Source organism: Dryas octopetala, chromosome 8, assembly GCF_963921425.1.
Source record: "Dryas octopetala chromosome 8, drDryOcto1.1, whole genome shotgun sequence".
Classification (NCBI taxonomy): domain Eukaryota; kingdom Viridiplantae; phylum Streptophyta; class Magnoliopsida; order Rosales; family Rosaceae; genus Dryas; species Dryas octopetala.
This window is the reverse complement of record NC_141373.1, coordinates 369507-390379: the sequence shown is the minus strand read 5'-3', so window position 1 is coordinate 390379 and position 20873 is coordinate 369507. Positions and strand designations below refer to the sequence as shown.

The window sequence follows — 20873 nt, the reverse complement described above, 5'->3', positions numbered from 1 at the left end:
ACTCGGCCTGGCCCAATGTTCCGCTGAGTTTTGAAAATTAGAGGTGTGGGTAGCGGTGTTGGACAAACACGACATGATTGAATGGAATAATAATGATGAATCTTACCGACCGGTTTGGGAGTTGTGACTCAGCATTGCTCTGCCTTTGCCACCTCCGTCTTTTATATTCATCCCTCTGCCTCTGAAATCTGGATAGAATTGAAGCACAAAATTCAATACCGAATTGAACCACTGAACAGAAACGAAAGCAGAAGCGCATCTTAGCCCCATGGAGCTCATGTCTCATTCCTCCACCTTTCTCCTCCCTTCGATCACGCCCAACCACCCACCGCTTCTAACTTACGCACTTGTGGTGCTTAACCAGAGCCTTCCGAGATTCGCCCCCCTGCTATGGAAGCACGGTACTTATCCTACACCTTCTTTTTATTTTCCTTGTGTTTCTCTGAGCTTTTTGTGTTGCGTGTTTGTTTAGAGCAGCACAACTGCGCTTGTGTGCGGATGGAGGTGCGAATCGCGTCTACGATGACATGCCTCTTCTATTACCTCACGAAAATGCCTTAGATGTTCGAACAAGGTTCTTATTTTATCTTATTTTATTTTTGGCCTCAAAGTATTGCCTTTGATTGGTTCAATTCTTTGGCTATTAGTTGACTTCAATTTTTTTTTTTTCGTCTATGAAGTCGTTCAAATCTTTAATTGGGGCAGTTTCTGCTTGCTTACTTAATTTTATATAATTTCAGTTTGGCAGCACCTGACTCGGTAACTTTAGCGATTCGTTCACATATTGAATAAATTAGATGCTTCTCTGTTACTCAGTAACTCAGTAACTCGGAATCAACATCTTTTGATACTGACTGAGTGACTGCTGATATTTGTGGCAGGTACACACCTGATGTTATTAAAGGCGACATGGATTCGATTCGGAAGGATGTCTTAGAATTTTATTCTAGTATGGTACGTGAGTCTGAATGAACGCCAATCTTCTGCATAATTCCCAAAGTTTTTAGCTCTCATTCTTTTTCATATCTGGCAAACTTGTGTAACTGATTGATGAGGTTGTCCTTAAAGTTGTGTAAAATGATTCCACCTATATACGGATATAGTTCACAGGCGGCATGAGTTTTCAATGCATTTTATATCATTGTGGTTCTATTGCTCCTTGAATTGCATACATGTGGTGCTCTGGTGGTCTCACAGGATGTCTTTGCTTCGCTATTTGAATGTAGGGAACCAAGATAGTTGATGAATCGCATGATCAGGACACCACTGATCTACACAAGTGTGTATCATATATATGTGACTGGGCAACAAACCTAGACAAGTCTAACGTGAGTTGCATATTATAATCACTTGGAAATTCGTTTTGTGTCTTCTGCTTTGAACTTTGCTCTGATTTTCTAGGTGCTTTTAGTTAAACTTGCCATTGCTAAACATTTTCCTTGCAACTTATTTGGAATTGAGTAGTCAAATTTATTGTTTGCTGGTATTGACATTTTGCTTAGTTGGCTGTACAGTAGTTGATTTTCTTCTCAATGTATTGCCAGCTTTGCATTCTGGTTGCTGGAGCACTTGGTGGACGGTTTGACCATGAGATTGGAAACATCAATGTCTTATGTAGATTCTCAACCATTCGAATAATCCTTTTGTCTGATGATTCCCTCATCCACCTTCTTCCGAGTACGCACCGCCATGAGATCAACGTCCAATCTTCCGTTGAAGGTCCTCACTGCGGACTCATCCCCATTGGAAAGCCATCTAGAAGTACTACAACCACTGGGCTCCAGTGGGATCTTGGTGAGTATTTCTCAATGGCATAAGGCTAGTTTTGTAGTTGTACAATTTGTAATTGGAGTCCGACTCATTCTTTACTTTTTCCTTTTCAGCTGAAATGGAGACAATGTTTGGTGGTTTAATAAGTACCTCAAATATAGTCAAAGGAGAGAAAATAACAGTGCAATCTGATTCAGATCTGCTGTGGACTATTAACTTAAAGAAGATGTAGTGTATTTAAAGATGTCGTGCACAAGCCACAGATCTGATAATCTTTTCTTGCATTGTCAGGGTTCCTTCAATTAGTGTAGGTTGATCTTCATGTTTATAATTAGATTTCGACTACGTTTTCCACTTTTCTTTGGATAATTGTATATTTATTTGAATGACGATTTAGTTTCTTCTTATGTATAAGCTCCGTCCGATCAGATTGTATATTCTTAATTCTATTCTAAAGCATCTCATTTATGTCAAACATGTTGGATTTCTTGGAATCAGAGTGTTTATATTTTACGTAATAGAATGTCTAACCAGTGAGCTGGAAAAAGTTTTGTTGGAAATGAATGTAGTACAGAGCTATTCCCCATGATGATTAGTTACAGGGCATGATGTGTTGTACAACATCTTTTGATGCCAAGCACATCCTCCCAAATGCTGCCTGCATTCACTTGTTAGCAAATGTATGCATTTGGTTTGCAAGGCTGGCCACAGTGAATGGTCTAAATTTACCCTTAGTCAATAACCTCTTTCTAGAGCAGCTGAACTGTGGGATGACCATTACCATTTTTTATCCAAAATTTGATTTGCGTTCATATTTGTTATTTATTTGTCCTTATAGTTTCATTATTTACCACAAAAATGAACTAAAAATAAAATAAACCCTATGATTTGGACCAAAGTGATAACAAAATGAAATTACAAGGAAGAAAATGACAAAACAGGAATAAAGGTGAAAATTTAGTCAAACAAAGGGACCATTAGTGTCTTGTGTGTCTTTTGGCCTTTATACAAAAACTAAAGACTGAGACTTTAGCTTTCCCAGTAGAAATACTGTGACCGCCTTAACGGTTCCGGTTCTGTTTTGGCGGCAAAATCCGAAAGGTAAAATCATGAATTAGGGATTTGGGATTTGGGACTATAGCTACTCTCTTCCTCTCCATATGTCTAAACTTTCGCAATCCACATTTTTTTATTGAATTCAAAGAAGTTTTGTTGCCCTCCAATTCTCGTAAACCCCTTTCTGCAGTTCCTAGGGCTTTTAGTTTTTCTACTCACAATCGTATCATTCCAGTGCATTTCCATTCAGAACAGTGCCATATTCATGAGCTACAATGCGTGGTTTATGAATTAGGGTTCCAATGGCGGAAGCAACAACCTCATCCGATTCTCCGACTATAAAACCCATTAACAAGAGCGTGGTGCACAGAATCTGCGCCGGCCAAGTCATTCTCGACCTCTCCGCCGCCGTGAAAGAATTGGTCGAGAACAGCCTCGACGCCGGCGCCACCAGCATCGAAATCGCTCTTAAAGACTACGGCAAAGAGTGGTTCCAAGTCATCGACAATGGCTCTGGCATTTCGCCCAACAACTTCAAGGTCCTCGCGCTCAAGCACCACACGTCCAAACTCGCCAGTTTCCCTGACCTCCAGTCTCTGACCACGTTCGGCTTCCGAGGCGAGGCCTTGAGTTCTCTGTGTGCTTTGGGGAACTTGACCGTGGAAACCAGGACGAAGAACGAGCCGGTCGCCACGCACTTGACTTTTGACCATTCGGGTTTGTTGGTTGCCGAAAAGAAGACGGCACGGCAAGTCGGTACTACCGTTACCGTGAAGAACTTGTTCTCGAATTTACCGGTGCGTTGCAAGGAGTTTAGTCGCAACATTCGGAAGGAGTACGGAAAGCTTGTTTCCTTAATGAATGTATGTGAATCATAACACATTGTTTGTTTGAGTTGGATTTATGTTACTTGATCATAATTTATATAATTAGCGTGATGTGTGAATTTTAGGCCTATGCCCTTATTGCGAAAGGAGTTCGGTTAGTGTGCACGAATGCTGCTGGTAAAAATGCAAAGTCTGTGGTGCTTAAAACTCAAGGAAGTGGTTCCCTTAAAGATAACATTGTCACACTGTTTGGGATGAGCACGTTCAATTGCTTAGAACCTCTGAGCATATGTGTATCTGAAAGTTGTAAGGTTGATGGTTTCCTTTCCAAGTCTGGACAGGGTTGTGGACGCAACATGGGCGATAGGCAGTTCTTTTATGTGAATGGTCGGCCGGTGGATATGCCTAAAGTCACCAAGCTTGTGAATGAGATGTATAGAGGAGCAAACTCCCAGCAGCATCCCATTGCAATAATGAATTTTACTGTTCCAACAATGGCATGTGATATCAATGTAACTCCTGATAAAAGGAAAGTGTTCTTTTCTGATGAAAGCTCAATGCTGGTTGCTCTAAGGGAGGGTTTGCAGCAGATATATTCTTCAAGTAATGTTCGGTACTCTGTTAATAAAGTTGAGGAGCCTACTAAGGAAGCAGGTAGGTCTGAGTTGTGTTCTCCTCGTCAAGGGTCTCATATGTTTCTGAAACAATCATTTACGGATGACGCTGATTTGGAAGAAGTGTGCATTGCCACCCCGGATGGTTTGCAGCAGATACATTCTCCAAGTAATGCTCGTTACCCGGTTAATAAAGTTGAAGAGCCTGCTAAGGATGCAGACAGGTCTGAGTTGCTTTTTCCTCGGAAAAGGTCTCATATGTTTCTGAAGCAATCATCTAAGGGTGACGCTGTTCCTGAAGAAGTTCTTGATGAGGATCACATTGCGGAGGATGATGATCTTCTGAAAGCTGTTGAAACTGACTCTGAGCGCACTCATGATGTAGGAGGGTCAAGCCATGAAAATTCAATGGGCAAAGACTTCTCTCTAAGAGTACACGCCACTAAGAAGGTCGATGGCAGTATGCAATTAATTACGCATCTCAATAGTATGACAACTGATCAAACTCGTTCCCTTTCAAGAGGGGTGGAAAATGGAATTGCTGCAAATGGAGATTCATGTAGTCGTTCAATCCGTGTTCAGTCATCCCTTAACAAATTTGTAACTGTAAATAAAAGAAAGCTTGACAATATTAGTACAATGCTGTCTGAAATGCCTGTCCTAAGGAACCAAACTCTTCATTCTGAATCCAAGAATAACACTTTTGATTTGCATGCTGCTGGTTCAAAATTCCCAGTTCACCAGGTTGATGATTCTGGTGAGGTTGATAATTCTGCCGAAGTTGACGAGAGTGAGCCATCCAAGTATCTTAAAACAGACAAGATCCTCAATAAAATTAGAGGTCCAATTTCTTCTGGAGGAAACACTAAAGATGAAGAACATGGGGTGGTAAGTGGGTTTGTACTCAATTTTCTAAACTTGTTTGCTTTGAGCTTAACCAGTACAATACTAACAAGTTTCTCTGTAGTGAAATTAAATTATTGAAAGCTGAAGAATTTATTTCTGATGTTTTGTGGCCCTAGGTTTTTTACATTATGGCCTTCTTTTGTGATATAATTTTTAAGGTTACTTTTCACCTTTACAGTAAAGGTTTGTCTTGGAGATGACAGAAAGCCCTATAATTTGTAGAACTTTGGCATATATGTATAAAACAATTAGAAAATTGTAGGAAAATAAATCAAGGAAGAAAGATGACTGTTGAGCTGCTCAAGGAGCATCTATTATGAATATGCTTCAGAGTTTTTTTGACATGTTCTGCTGCTCTAGGAGCAATATGTTAGGCATGTAGTTTGAAATCACTAAAGCAATGAACACTTCAGGTCACTTGCTTTTAGTTCAGCTTTAAGGCAGAATCAATTGTGTAGTATCTTCATCGGGATATGGTTGTGGGTGACATTTCTTGTAAGATTTGCGAAAATAACCTCTTTATTTGTCCCTCTTGAAAACCGTGATGATGACTGAAATAGCTATAGACGCCTTTCAGTTTTGTCGCTCCCAACTGGATTTTAAACTTTGTGGTGTCCAACTCTACCATGTCATTACAGGATTTACAGGATCAACAGAAACCAGTGCCTCTTGCTAATATGGCATCAACTGCTTCACCTAGCAGGGACTCAATAAGTTTGTCTGAGGATCTTCCAGCTTCAGCTCCATCACCTTCTTGTATACTGTCAGATACTCCAAAGCCTTCTTCTGGTCTTATGATGTGTTCCACCTTGAAATTTAGTTTTCAAGACCTAAAGACAAGGTGGCAGCAGAGGTTGTCTAGATTGCAGTCGAGCATTCCTGGTGGAGTAAAAGCACAAAGGTTTTTAGAGTTGTAACCATTGAAGTAGGCCAAAGTATTATTGCATTCTGTTTCTGATGGAGTTGATTTTAATGGTCACTAGCAGGTGCTTTGCTGCTGCAACACTGGAGCTTTCTCAACCAGAAAACGAGGAGCGGAAAGAAAGGGCTTTAGCTGCAGCTACTACCGAGTTGGAAAGACTTTTTAGAAAGGAAGACTTTGGTAGAATGAAGGTTGTTGTTTGCATTAACTCATCTTTTGTGCACTTCTGTGCTATTACTAAAATCAGGTTTCTTGACTGGAAGACATGATCATTTCTAATTTTTTTCATTCTATTTTTCCTGCATGCATGCATGGAATTCCTAACTAATTTACTCTATGCATGCATGGAATTTCTGATTATGTTTAGTTGGTACTGACCTCCAGTTTCTTCCCAATTCTTAGGTAATTGGGCAATTCAATCTTGGCTTCATCATTGGGAAGTTAGATCAAGATTTATTTATTGTGGATCAGGTATTTTTCATCCATGCTTGTGAACTAGTTTAATGTTGGGTGATTTATTCTTGTTAATTCGTCTCTCTTCAAAATTTTGCACTGTATTTACATATATACTTAATTGAAAAGTGGTACCTGATACAGTCATTTCCGTTTCCAGCATGCAGCTGATGAGAAGTACAATTTTGAGCGTCTGTCAGAATCTACCGTCTTAAATCAACAGCCTTTGCTTCGGTGAGTCATTTTTTAATCCCTCTATCGGACTTATCCTTATCCCTCGGAATGTAGGATCATTGTTGCAGTGTGCTAAATACCTGAATAGTGAAAAGTACAAGAACCTATATATACTCCATCTCTGCTAAACCTTGTCAGAAACTTCACTCTAAGAAGACATCTCTTATGAGCCACCTAGTATTTAGCGTATGACACTGTATTTTTGGGTGTTTAGCAGCATCACATTATTAAAGTATTAAAGTTTCAACTGGAAAATGCTTTTGATTCCTTATTCAGTCCCAATTTTTTGGAATTCACACCTGTTATTATTTTTCAAAGTCACTTTTAGGGATAAGGAAAATCAATCAGTACATATGTTCACATTTTTAGCTGAAAAGTTGGATCTACATTAGTTGGTCATTCAAAGTAGGTGAGTCCATTCACTTCATAACTGGGTTTCCTGTGGGCATGGCATGTTTGAGCTAGTGTAATTCAACTAGTATGTCAAACCTTTAATTCATTTTCATTGTGTGGCTAGCAGAGAACCTGTTCACCTTTCCTATTCTCAGAATTTTTTGAAATTGGACATTGTTATGTCCTGCCGTTCTAGAGGCAAATTCAGATCCCGTAAGTGTTGTCTAATATGGAAACTGATAGAGGTTTGGCCGTTTGGTATTCTTTCCAAAAAACTGTTTTTTGTTTTCATTAGTTATAAATATGGATGAAATACGGAAGAAAATTTTCAAAAATACCTTTTGAATGGAATACCAAACAGTAGTAATTTAAATGAAGTGCTTAGAAAAGAACACAAGGTTCTTCCTTGCTTGTTTTCTCCTTGCAATAGCCTTTTCTTTTACATTCATGCTGTTATTTTGTTCTGCTTATCAAGTTCTGAAAGCTTATTTACACATTTGAGTATGTAGGCCATTGAGGTTGGAGTTATCTCCTGAAGAAGAAGTAGTTGCTTCAATGCACATAGACACAATCAGGTGCAAACTCTTTCTGGCTATTTTCTTCCATAAACATATTTCTTCATTAACAAAAAGTTTTATTTTCTGACCACATGGTTTCTGGTTCCAATCTTAGGAAAAATGGATTTTCTTTGGAAGAGGATCCACATGCTCCACCTGGGCAACATTTTAAATTGAAAGCTGTCCCATTCAGTAAAAACATAACTTTTGGAGTTGAAGGTACCCCTTGTTTTCAAATATTCCACGTTGGAGAGTTATAAACTTAACAGTCTCTGTGAATTTATATTCACAAAGTTCAATTTGAGAGTCTAGGAATGACTGACCGCCAAACAGTGCAACTAATATCTGCATTTGAATGTCCATGTCCATAATATTCTGCCTAATCAAACTATGCATCAAATGTTTGCCTTCTATAAAAGCCACATCACCTTCACAAAATGGTGCACGCAATACATTAATTATTATTGTTTGTTTAAACAGATGTTAAAGATCTGATTTCCACCCTTGCTGATAGTCATGGGGAATGCTCAATCATTGGTAGTTATAAGATGGACACTGTTGACTCTGTTTGCCCATCCCGAGTTCGTGCAATGCTGGCATCGCGTGCATGCAGATCATCTGTTATGATTGGAGATCCCCTTGGAAGAAATGAGATGCAGAAGGTAATACTCTCTCTCTCTCTCTCTCTCATTTCTCCTTCTTTATCTGGATAAGTTATCCTTGGGAATAGGTTTGAAATGGTTACATATTCTGACTTAAATCAACTGTTCCAGATTCTTAAGCATTTGGCAGGTCTGAAGTCTCCTTGGAATTGCCCCCATGGCAGGCCAACTATGCGCCATTTGGTTGACTTGAAAAGCATACACAGAAGTTCAAAAGAAGACGATGATGCAGACTGTTGATGGATCTTTCCCTAACCTTGAGTGACCACCTGATGGTCACCTAACTTATTTTGTTCCCAACCTCACAAGTTGATGATAACAGTTAGTTGCCTTCCAAGTACTGGCAGTGGCACTCATGTATATATTAATATCAGGGGATGGGATTCTTGGTCCTCTTTCAACTCTTGATTTCCCCTGTAGTGTAACTCAACTAAAGCATGAGGGACTGGAATATTTATCTTGTATGCGGCCATGCACGCATTTACAACTTTTGATGCTGGAATCTATATCAAACTTTCATCTGCCATTTTGGCATTTGATAGTTCCACTTTTTTTCGGCCTTGTTTATCAAATTTCTAACCTCTTTTTCTGTCCCACCTTGTATTATTTCGCTTTTTTTTTTTTCTCCATTCAGAGCGAATTGTTCGCTTGGCTTCTGTCTCAACTTACAAATTAAGCTTTAAAGTTGAAAGACTGTTACTCTTCAACATTATAAACTTTAAATATTAAGAAAAAGTTTGAGAATGGGAAGACCAGTCACCAAGCCAAAGAAATTAAAAAAAAAAAAGATTTCCCAATTTTCCCACCAAAAAGCAAAAAGAAAAAGGATTTAACTCGGCGTACGGAGTACGGATTTTTTTGTTTTACAGAAATCCAATTAAAAAACCTTTTTAACCCTCAAAGGGTCGACGAAGTGAAGGCCATTACTCCCTCTTTTAACTTGTACAAAAGACCGCTCGATACCCATTGTGAGAGAGACAGAGAGAGACAGAGAGAGAGAGAGAGGGAGACAGAGACAGAGACAGAGACAGAAAGAGCTCCAAGCTTGGTTCTTCTTCTACGCGATCCAAGTCTGTATACTGGTAATTCTCATCACTCTTCCCCTGGCTAGGGTTTTCTGTTTTATTTTCTTTCGGCTGACAACAATGTTTTTGAAATTCCGAACCAACTTTCTTAGGGTTTTCTTTTCCTTCTGAAATTCATTATCTCATGTTGTTGCAGCTTTACTTGCGTGTTAATTGTGACTGCTTTCTGTGCGCTAAAAGATGGTATGTTTTCCTCTCAAATTATTTGTTTAGCGTCTGTTTGGTTTCTCAGAAAATGGAAGAAACCAAACGGAAGTAACTGTGCGATTTCTGTTTGAAGATAACCTAACAATTTCTAGGGCTTTTTTTTTTTTTCTTCCCTTTTTGGTGTTGAAACTTTCGGTATGTTTTGCTTGACTTTATAAATTTTCACTATTGCAGCTTCCTCTTTCTCTGCTGAAGACTGCCCAAGGGCACCCCATGGTAAGATCTTGAGCCTCTGTTGTAGTAGTTCTGGACTATATCACTAATTAATGTACCGTCATTTTTTGGATTTGTTATCCACTGTGATTTGTAATTTGCAAGTTTTTGTGTGCTATAACAGTTGGTAGAACTGAAAAATGGGGAGACGTACAATGGCCATTTGGTCAACTGTGATACTTGGATGAACATCCATCTTCGAGAAGTCATTTGTACCTCCAAAGTAAGTCATTTTTCTTATGGAACTTGAAAAAATATATATTATTCTTGTATAGTATCCTCATAAGTTTATTGGAATATGGTGTAGGATGGAGATAGGTTTTGGAGAATGCCTGAATGCTACATCCGTGGGAATACAATTAAGTATCTTAGAGTTCCTGATGAGGTATGCTTCTTTCTTTTTGGTCTGATGATGATGTATGCTTCAGGTTTTCTATGCTATTTTGTCTTTAGTAAAGGAATGCAGCTGAAGATTTTATATTCATAACCAAACTTGTAATGGTTTTCCCATGTTGTTCACTCATGATAGTAAAGCCTGAAATGAATTTCCATTATGCTTTGTGGGGGGAGCCATTTGTACCTTTATAATGTTGAGAGGAGGTGCTCTTGTTAGAAGCTTGTTACTTTTGTTTGATTGCTTCTATTTATTGGAAAATGAGAATACATGCCTTTGGATTCCATTCATAAATTTTATATTAGCTTCTTTTAATACATTGGTTCCATAGTCTTAAGTTGCAATAGGAGTTCTCATTTAAGCGTTCTTATTTGTTCTGATTTCATTTGTATACTTTAGGAGGCCTATTGGACTAATCTTGTGCTCTCTTGCCTTTGTATTTCAGGTGATTGACAAAGTTCAGGAAGAAAGCAAGACCCGTTCAGGTATACTGAACACTTTCTAATGTAGTGATTGGGTAACTTATCGGGATAATTATTTTGTAAATTGGGAAGGTAGATCTTTTTATTCTCCTCCACCCAAAAATGAAGAAAACAGCCTGGGCTTTTTGTTTGTGCCTACCCTGAGCATTGGACACATATTTATATTTGTTTATACATATGGATAATGCTACATACATTGAGATATGTAGAAATTGCTCTAATTTTGTGTGATTCGATAAACTTCTCCAGATAGGAAACCACCTGGAGTTGGGCGCGGAAGAGGAAGAGGAGGTAGGGAGGACGGTCCTGGTGGACGACAACCAAAAGGCATTGGACGTGGCCTAGATGATGGTGGTGCTAAGGGTGCTGGCGGACGAGGCAGAGGTGGACCGGGTGGAAAGCCTGGTGGAAACAGAGGTAAACTCATTTGCCCATAACCCCCTTTTCATCCTTAAGGAGGAAGAGAATGTTCGATTGCTGTTGCATAGAAAGCAAGTGTGCCTTTCTTTTGTTTTTGTTTTTTCATGTGCTAAGAGAAAGTAAAGTGTTCAAATAAGTAGATTCCATACAGCTCATATGCTTTAATCACCGTTACAATTGAAAAAAGAACAACATGCATATTGACAATATTGTATCTTTTTCTGGCATAACCACTTTACATTTTGATTGTGTGATGAGCGACTTTCTGCAGTGATGAGCTACTTTGATTATGTTTTTTAATCAGCATATACAACTCATGCTCTGAACTCTTAACATAATCGTGTGATGAGCTACTTTCTGCAGTGATGATTGATAGCTTAAAAGTTAATAAATTACGAATCTATAGTGACACAATGTTTATCATCATGGTTTTTGTGTCAGGTGGAGGACGAGGCCGGGCTTGATTCAGCTTACAATGTGAAACAACTTAAATGGGCAAGTTGCTACTTTTAAAGGCATTTTTGGCCCAACGCTTATGTGAAATGTCTGGGTTTTCTAGTTGTGACATTGTTTCTTCCCATTATGGTAATGCGATTTAGTTGGAATGGTTCTTTTCAGTCCAGTTGAAGCTGATGTTCTCACTGAAATGTATTTGGCTTTCCTCTGTTGGGTTGCAAGTTTTATGTTGACAATGTATCCATATTTTGCAGTTTTCACTTGCGACTCTTTTGGTGGCACAACATTCTCATGTTTACCCATATTTTTCTAATTTTCACCAGTAAGATATGGGTTAGCCGTTGTCATACAAACTCGTAGAGATGGATGAATTATTATGTTCACAGCTAAATATATATTCATTTCTTGTACTGGTGACTGGATTGTGTGACCTCAGCAATGAGCAACTCAGAAAAGCTCAGATTGCCAAAAATCCATTTAAGATGCAAAACATTTGCTTTTATGTTTCTATTGTAAATGCTACAAGAAATTCACAAGACCTAGGAATCATATTATCCTTTAAAAAAAAAAAGTTTAGAATACTATATTTTAAAATTACAGGAAAAAGTAGAGAAATTCAGTTAGAAAAATTAAACAGTCCCATTGCTAGTAGGGTTGATGCCTTTTTGTCTTGCGGGTCTTTGGCGATCTCAAAACCAGTTCGCTTGAAATCCATGAATGATTTAGCTCTGGAGAATCATCTGATAACCAGCAACATAAGCGGCCATCTTCACCACCAGTCCATCCAAAAATGCCTTGTCCTTGGCCTTGGATCGACCCACCTGGCATGTTTGACATAGGCAACACGCTTCGAACAATACCAGTATGGCCACCTCCAAGAACTGCTTCAGGGGAACCTATAGCTCTCATCCCTTTATAACTTACAGGGAAGTAGCCAAGAGTGCCAGTATTAGTGCCACCAATCACCCATAATCTGTCTGCTTCTCTTGAGTAGTGGCAATCAACAAAATAATCAACCTGCACAAGGATTGTTACTTGACTTGGTTAAAAATACGGGAAACATGCAGAAATGGTCCAAAACACTACTTTGGTTCCGAAATACTAATTTCGACAGCCAGGAAATACATATCATCCATATTAATGGCCTGTAAGATACATTTTAAAAGAATAATATCAAAGCTTCAATGGATCTGGTCACATATTTAATTGAGCTGAATCTGTTGAAGAGACAACAACTTACATCATCTAGAGTCCAGCTGTCAGAAGCCAAAGAACGAGCATCCTGGAAATTTGTTTGACTTGCATCTTTCCAGTCCCAGATACTACATGAGCAATATTAGTTACAAGTTAGGGCCAAAATCGTATAAATCTTAGCAATCAAATATGAGGGCAGTGTTGTTCAAAGCTCTTAACTTCAAGCCTGTTTGCCTATTCCTTCTACTTAGTGTGGCAGATGCAAATCACTATAGAAACCACCATGATTATGAGACTAACAAATAGAATTCGTGCACAGTCTGATGATTGTAAAAGCATGATCAATTGATAGAGAAAAGGTACCTTATGGTTTCAATATGGGTCAAACACCAAAGCTTTTGATATGTCTCTCCAAAAAACCCCACCTTCCCGATTGAAGTGTCCACATTAAGCACCTAGATTATTAAAAAGGTAAATTTGACAAAGTTATCATGACAAGCTTAAAAGAATAGTTCCAGATAACATGTAAATTTTAAAATTTAAAACTTGAACTTACTGACTCCAGATGATCATCATCATTGATATCCCCATCTGTATCAAATATACATATCAATCCGTCCACAGAAGCAGAAAGAAGCTTGCTTTGATGGTCAGGAATGAAGTGAACCTATCGAAAATCATATAAGTACAATCTTTACAATGGAATTCGGTGAAAGAAAAGGTTTCCATAGCAACTACAGCTAAACTCCCCATTTTATGATACAATATCCAGACGCCAATGCTAAATTCACACATGCAGATAATTAAGCTTCTATATGAAAAATAGTGTCATTGCATGATTGCATGAACCCATGGATAACGATGTCTGATAAGGATATGGATGAAATAAATATGGTTTAACATGGATATAAACACAAATTGCACATGCATAGAACCAAACCTGGGTAACATCTTCCACATGAGAGTCCTCCAGACAGGCTACTTGTTTATTGTTCCTCCAATCCCAAAAAAGTATCTGAGTATAATAAGGCAAACAGTAAGAAGGGTAACAAATGATATAGCATCTGTCAATAAGCAAGGATAAAGAACTACAAGTACATAGAATTAAAATAATTTTGCATCCCATCAGTTTAGAAGTCTAAAGAGTGAACGTGAAACATTGAATATATTATCGACTGAAATTTTACCCCAGAATTGACACACACTCTTCCTTAGTTCCTTCAATATGCACAAAATGGTGGAAGCGTCCTTTATAGGCACAAGACTATGTCATAGACAGCATGACGAACATAAAACTAGAAAATAAGGACTTGTATTAAACTCTTAATTAACACCAAATGTGATTAAAGCCGTTATAATAAATGCAGCACCTGAGATTGACATCCTGCGGCAAGAAGATTATTAGCTGATCCACCAAACGAGAAGCTGAAAATCTCTTTAGAAGGACCAGTACAAAAAGATGACACCTGTAGCATTGACAATCAAACAAACCAAAGTTACAAATTAAGAAACACATTTCAAGATACAGGCAAGTGTATGCAATTGAAGAAGCCAACCTCTTGGAATGTGCGCGTGTCCCAAGCTCTAATGGTTCCGTCAGAGGAGCAAGAGTGCAAGACATGTGGGGTTGATGGACCTGAGAAAGAGATGTGGTTGATAGTTGCAGAGTGGCCCTTGCACTCTCCATAGTACTGACCCGTCACTGGTGAGTACAACTTCACTGCGTTGGTTGACAGTGACACCGCCATTGCCGTCCAATCATCCCTTCCACCAAAAACCCACAAAAATTCAACCCCCATGAAAAATTTATAAAACCCATTTCAATATACTCGATTTGGTTTCCGAGAAAATGTAAGAAATCGATGTTCTTAGCCCCCTTGACCAAAAGTGAAGTGCGAGCTGCACAACCCAATTGAAATGTTGAATTGTTCGTCAGTGGGGTTTATCATCAGAGTCGATAATTCATCTCTGTGGTATGATTTCAAAATTTTCTTCGAAGGAATGTGTTTAAAACGAGAAGCTAAAAAGAAAAGGAACCTACTTGGGGACAATTTGGAAAACGTAGTCATCCCCGAAGTTTGTTTGGATAGAGTTTTTGAGTCCGAAACGCTTGAACGAGTTGGGATTGGTCTGAGGTTGCTCCTCCACATCCATGTCGATGGCTTCCATCTCTCTCTCCCTCTTTCTCGCGGGTACGAAGAGCTTCTATTATCAGTCGGCTAAACCAATATTCTTTGAGGTTTAGGGTTTTAGTTCCTCTAAGGTAAGGCTCAGCCAAGTCATCTCTAGTCAACCAATCATGTATCACCATGTCATGTCATTTTTCCGTGAAATTTTTCTAACATAATATGTGTATTATAACGTAAAAGTATAAATTAATAATAATGCCAGAATATTAACAGATTCCAATAAAGTTACCTACTTTTCTACGCAGAAACACTACCACCGGAATCGAAGGTAGTAAAACAGGGAAAGCAAGCAAAGTACAGTGACCCAGATCGCACCACTACACCACCTCAGAGAAGAGAAGAGAGAGTGGCCACCTCAGCATGGTGAGGTGGTACTCTTGGTCCACTGATGGTATGGATATATACGCAAAAATCAAAATCAATCAGTACTAAGGAAGTGTTGAATTGACAGGAACGCGGAGGGAGGAGGAAGAAAACAAGTAGAATGAGCAAAGCAGTGAGAGGATGAGCGATCTTCCAGATGATATATTGCACTACATACTTTCCTTCCTAGTTCCTACCCATCATGTCCATTGCCCAAACGCGTGTTTTATCCAAGAGATGGACTTCCTTTCCTTTCTCCGAAACTCCATGGTAATAATTTTTCTGATCAAGAGGAATATCTCCACCTCAAGAGTACGGAATTCATAACCACACTATTGAGTCGGCGCCATGAAAAGTCTAATATAAAGGTTTTTCGGGTTGTGGGTCTTATGATATATGAGTTTTTCTTGTTTGCATGATTGCATTCGTGAGCTGGTGGTGAAGCATAGGGTTGAAGAAGTTGAGCTCCGTATACACAACTGACAGGTACGTTTGAATTGCCACTTGTGAAGTCGACTATAAGAGAATGTATTGGGATCAGTCCTCTCAAAATTTGCTGTCCAAATCTCAAACGTCTGCATGTTATTCGAATGGAGTTTTTGCGAGTCAGATATTCATTTCACAACTGCGACATTAATAATGGAATTCGTTGGGTCAACATTTTTGCCCCGAATCTACAAGATTTTGAATGGACAGATAATCGCATTACTGACAAATGTTTGATTCAGAGCTTTTCTATCTTGAAAGAATCTTTCTAAGGAAAAGAGGACGCTTTTTTAATTAATCGTCCTAAGGAACAATCTTAGGCAATTGAAAAGGACGGCAGTTGAGGGGTGATGCAGCCAGTTGGTTGTACGGAGCTGCTGGGTTCATTTTTTGTTGTCTTTTTAAGTTATTTCATTTTCAATTTTATTAAGGGTAGAAATTTATATGAGGTGAAGTGAGAAAAAAGGAGTAAGCACTATGACTTGCCAGTAACATTAAGGAGGTAAACAGAAATCCATCAAACTCAACAGGGCGAAAAGAACAGGAATCGACTTTTGGTCAAGGCATAGTTCACAACTTCACATCCATGAAATAAATAACTAATAAAAGTACAACATCCTGAGCATTTCCAGAAATCATCATTTTGCTAACATGATTGACGAACAGGATTGCTTCACACACGGTTAGATAAAACCGACACTCAGTAACTAAGGCAGAAAAAAATCACTCCATAACCATGAAGAAGCATGGTTCCCTGCGTCAGTAACACCAAATCATGTGTTTGCTGCAGCTTCCTTTTTCTCTTCCGAAGGAATAGCTTCAATCTTCCCACCATCCTCCTCTTCTGCTTTTTCAACTGATTCCTTCTTGGCAGCAGTGTCCTGTTCTCCTGGCTCCGACACTTCTAGGTCTGCGATAAGAGGACACGTTAAACAGTTTAGCTACCATTTTATTCTGTTTCATCTAACACATGCACATATTTGTAACATCACACATGAGACAGATTGAATCAATTTTATATGCACCGCCAGTACACATGTATATAATTGTGCAAGTAGTTTTCATCCACCACCAGCTTTTCTTTTCATCCCTTCAGGTCAAGGCACACTCCAAGCCTTTTTAACCTCAGAATCAGGAACCATGCTCCTAATGAGTAAGTTGGACCCCCGAACCATGCCCCAGCCTGCCCCTACCCAACTCCTAGACACCAAAAACCTTAGGAATGTCCAAGTAGAGACACACACACACCCCCAAAAACACACCGCATTTCTAATTTTTTAACAATGTCTTGACTACTTCTGAATAACGAAAATTTCAACACTAATATATAATCATCATGGAACCTTAAACCTACACCACATATCAACTATAAATGCTATGTGTTGTGAATTCTAAACCCACACTTCCTAAGATGTTTATCCATTCTCAACTAGCCACTTAGAATTAAGTTAATGGTTTTCTCACCTTCATCACTCTCATCAAAGTCACCCATTGCATCATCGCCTCCCATGCCACCAAATTTCTGCAGAATACAGTTAAGAGTTAGAACATCAAACAGATTCTAGAAAATAATTTGGAAAATAAAAAAACTTCATAAGCTAGTATATACTAACCGAGAAATCCATGCCTCCCAAATCCAGGTCCGCAGGAGCTCCAGCTCCTGATCAGAACAAGTGGTAATTTAATTAATTACAAGAAACATGTCAGCTTTGTCAAATTAAACAATGTGAATCAATGTGCATACCAGTATCGTCGTCTTCATCTACCCATTTGTCCCAATCTACTTTGACATAATGTGGTGTCTTTCCATCTCCTCGCAATAGCTTATTCCACCAAATTTTCTCTGCCTTCTCCAAGATACAGAAGATACTCCTCACTCCAACATTTATTTTGCTTTCCTATATGACAAACAAAAGTCATACAACATTATAAGAAGCCATATACACATGAAAATATAAAAGAATATCTCAGTTATTATGATTACAAAAGCAAATTCTTACCTCCACATCAACCTTATCAAAAAGGTCCAGTTTCAGTTCATAATGGTGGTTCTCTGCACCAGCACTAGCAGAGAAGGTGAAAACTCCATCAGGTTCAAGTTTAACCTTGGCGTCCTTTGCATCAGGCAAAAGCACTGTAATGAAAACCTTGTCCACCCTTTGAGCCCACTTCACCTCAGGATGACGACTGCAAACATTGAAGCATTTTAACGCAAAATTAGTGTCAAATATGCACCAATATCAACCAAAGGATGGAAAATTTGTGAAAAACAAATTTTCTCACATCTTCATAATCATTAGCTCATTGCAAGTACATTTACAAGGGACACCAAAAGGAATGCACTACATTCTATAAGTTTCACAGTGACAAGAAAAACTCAAAGGACGAGTACTGCTTGACTTGGTGAAGAATACATGATCAATAAAGGAATCAAAGGTGGCCCCCTCGTTCACCAAAAAAAAAGAAAAGAATCAAAGGCAAAAATTAAGGAAAAAGAGAGAGAGAGAGAGAGAGAGAGAGAGAGAGAGAGAGAGAGAGAGAGACCCAATATAGCTAACAGAGAGCCCTATAGAATATTTTCATTTTCTTGAACCAAAATCAAATCCTATGCTTTTTTTCTAAACAACCAAACAGGATTTAATAAAAATTTAACATAAACAACCAAGTTCACAAGTATATAGTAAATAGAGAGCAAACAGAGCCCCATCGAAAATGTTCATTTTCCTGAACCAAAATCACATTTCTATGCTTTATTCTCAACAACCAAACAGGATTTAGTAATATCACCAATTAATCAAGTATACAGTAATACAGAGAAAAGGGATATAAGAAAGAACATAACATATCGAATACGAGAAGAAAAACAATTGCAGGAATGTAACGAAGGATGAAATCAGAGGGCCAAAAGCAGAAGAATCGAAGAGAGTGGAAGAGAAGAAGAAAAAGAAGAGCTTACCTCATATTTTGCTGGAAAGAGAAAGAAAGTGTAAAACCCTAGAAGCTCGAAGCAAAGCAGAGCAAAGACACTTTGTGAGTTTGTGAGTTGTGACCTACTCTCCTTCTCCAATCCTTTGTGAGTTATACGGCCTTTTACGGGAGCTTCCTACAGAATAAAGAGACCACGCGATACTTCTAGACTTCGCCTTCTTTCGCTTTTCTTTTTTTCAGCCCAGGCCCATAATTCCATAATTACACAATTTTGAAGGCCCAATTCTTGCGGCCCATTATGCCCATTCACCGGAGGCTTGGTTCATAGGTGCTGGTACGTTGTTGTTTTGGGTAGGAGTCATTGGGCCATGCAATATATATTTTTTAAGGGAAGAAGAAAATAAATTATGAATAAGAGGAAATCAAACCATTGGTCTATATTTTTTTTTTCACTTAGTTCATATTGGTCTACAATTTTTTTTTAATTTCATATTGGTCCACTAATTTTGTGACGTTTGCCATTGTGTTCCAAATCGTCAATATGCACAAACGGCCGTCTATTTTAATCATGTGTCACGTATGTTGTGGACTAATATTGAACTAAGTAAAGAATTAATGAATCATTATGGAACTAAGTAAAAAATTAATGGACCAATATAAAACTAATGGACCGGTCCGAGTACAACACGAAGCACGAATGAGCAACTTGACCCGTTGTACACCTCTATAATACATGCACATGTTTTCATTGGTCATCTTCGAGTCTTTGACCCAATAACCCAAATCACGGTAATCACCTAACATCCATTGTTTCTATTTTTTAGATGATAAGGGAACACTAGAAAATAAATATATAAATATTCAAATGATAAATCTTATATTGTTTCTCTAAAGAAATGATAAATCTGTATAAATATTCAAATGTTAAATGTTAAAGAAAAAAAAAGGTAAATATGGGATTAAAAAAAAAAAAACAAGTACAAATGTGAATTTTGACTATATACATTTTAAGCACATATTGAAAAAGACCATACATATCAAACTATCGTGTAAGAAATAATTTAATTATATGTATATACCATGTACAAATAGATAGTTGTGTTGTGACTGGTGGTATCTTAAGCTAAAATAGAAAGCTTTCTCACATATGATCCATGACATAAATATATATGTACACGTTTTTTTGCTTGTTTAGTTAATTTCTTCAAAGGCGAGGCTTTAACTATGATCATAATGCTTGGTGTCTTGGAAAGGCAAGTAGCTAGGTGTTAGCCCCATGAGGGCAACAACTTCACTGGACAATTTAATTTGTCGAAGCAAGGCATTAAGCTATAAGGCCACACACATATATGGGACCAGATTGTTAGGTGAAATGTTATTGATAATTATTGTATGGGATTGATTGTTATTCATGCTATTACTATTCTTTCTTTTTATTTTTTTCATTTTTTTGGAGAAGAGGAGATCAAATTTAGGAAATTTTCAACATTTTGAATAGAAATTTCACTAGACTAGCTAACTGCTAGTTGTACTATCAGTCTATCACTGATGATATTTATGTTAATGAATACCCCTAAAATAAAAGATCCTTATCGATGATAGTGGTTATAAGTAATAACTGTCTACAATGGGAAAAATTTAAAACACTTCAATTTCTTATAAGCTTATCCAATCACGTTCGATAAAAATGAAGAGAAAAACTTCAATATAGTTTATATATCCTTTTTGGTGATATTGAAAATTAAATAAATCAATAAATTATGAGATTCTCCTGTTTAAGACGTATATATAGATGTTTGTGGGGAATGGGTTGAATTAATAAATAAAATTATCAAAACAAAACAAGCAATGAGATGGAGCCATGGGGGTTAGTGTATGAAATTATTTCACGAGTATATATATTCCCGGTCCAACGAAAATTAAAGCAAGGAAAAAATATTTTCAAGAAAAGAAAAACGTTAATAATTGTCCACTTTCACTTTCTCAATTATGTATATAAAATGTATTGGGCATTAAAAGGGGTGTCTAGTCTGTGTTTTCTCCATTCCAGATGCATGTCAGA

General features: G+C 38.0%; 5 protein-coding genes across 8 annotated transcripts; 3 read left to right on the top strand and 2 right to left on the bottom strand.

The window, feature by feature from the left end:
* Positions 1–83: 83 nt before the first annotated feature.
* On the top strand, positions 84–2245 carry TPK1 (thiamine pyrophosphokinase1). 2 transcript variants are annotated; one of them, XM_086254207.1, is made up of 6 exons: positions 89–401; positions 478–574; positions 882–954; positions 1227–1328; positions 1545–1794; positions 1884–2245. In XM_086254207.1, the coding sequence occupies exons 1-6, from the start codon at positions 269–271 to the stop codon at positions 2000–2002; spliced, it is 774 nt and encodes a 257-aa protein (XP_086110333.1). In that variant the 5' UTR covers positions 89–268; the 3' UTR covers positions 2003–2245. The 2 variants fall into 2 exon arrangements, with proteins under 2 accessions (XP_086110334.1, XP_086110333.1); XM_086254208.1 differs by lacking the exon at positions 1227–1328 and having other exon boundaries at positions 84–401.
* A 616-nt stretch (positions 2246–2861) lies between these two features.
* Positions 2862–8939, top strand: PMS1 (DNA mismatch repair protein). 3 transcript variants are annotated; one of them, XM_086253705.1, is made up of 10 exons: positions 2862–3689; positions 3779–5155; positions 5821–6074; positions 6157–6286; positions 6498–6566; positions 6709–6782; positions 7685–7750; positions 7848–7951; positions 8213–8394; positions 8506–8939. In XM_086253705.1, the coding sequence occupies exons 1-10, from the start codon at positions 3129–3131 to the stop codon at positions 8632–8634; spliced, it is 2946 nt and encodes a 981-aa protein (XP_086109831.1). In that variant the 5' UTR covers positions 2862–3128; the 3' UTR covers positions 8635–8939. The 3 variants fall into 3 exon arrangements, with proteins under 3 accessions (XP_086109831.1, XP_086109830.1, XP_086109829.1); XM_086253704.1 differs by having other exon boundaries at positions 5812–6074; positions 6160–6286; XM_086253703.1 differs by having other exon boundaries at positions 5812–6074.
* Positions 8940–9318: 379 nt separating this feature from the next.
* On the top strand, positions 9319–12061 carry EMB1644 (Small nuclear ribonucleoprotein family protein). The gene is made up of 8 exons (XM_086253309.1): positions 9319–9476; positions 9616–9662; positions 9861–9902; positions 10024–10122; positions 10207–10284; positions 10739–10778; positions 11025–11192; positions 11637–12061. Exons 2-8 carry the CDS (start codon positions 9660–9662, stop codon positions 11657–11659), a joined length of 453 nt encoding a protein of 150 aa, XP_086109435.1. The 5' UTR covers positions 9319–9476; positions 9616–9659; the 3' UTR covers positions 11660–12061.
* An 87-nt stretch (positions 12062–12148) lies between these two features.
* LOC147275558 (Transducin/WD40 repeat-like superfamily protein) lies at positions 12149–15362 on the bottom strand. The gene is made up of 8 exons (XM_086253308.1): positions 14887–15362; positions 14402–14609; positions 14216–14311; positions 13786–13860; positions 13402–13512; positions 13209–13300; positions 12892–12973; positions 12149–12668 (listed from the first exon to the last, which is right to left on the bottom strand). The coding sequence occupies exons 1-8, from the start codon at positions 15012–15014 to the stop codon at positions 12297–12299; spliced, it is 1164 nt and encodes a 387-aa protein (XP_086109434.1). The 5' UTR covers positions 15015–15362; the 3' UTR covers positions 12149–12296.
* Positions 15363–16416: 1054 nt separating this feature from the next.
* Positions 16417–18980, bottom strand: LOC147275557 (HSP20-like chaperones superfamily protein). The gene is made up of 6 exons (XM_086254091.1): positions 18840–18980; positions 17884–18070; positions 17628–17781; positions 17497–17543; positions 17348–17405; positions 16417–16793 (listed from the first exon to the last, which is right to left on the bottom strand). Exons 1-6 carry the CDS (start codon positions 18842–18844, stop codon positions 16657–16659), a joined length of 588 nt encoding a protein of 195 aa, XP_086110217.1. The 5' UTR covers positions 18845–18980; the 3' UTR covers positions 16417–16656.
* Between the last annotated feature and the right edge of the window lie 1893 nt (positions 18981–20873).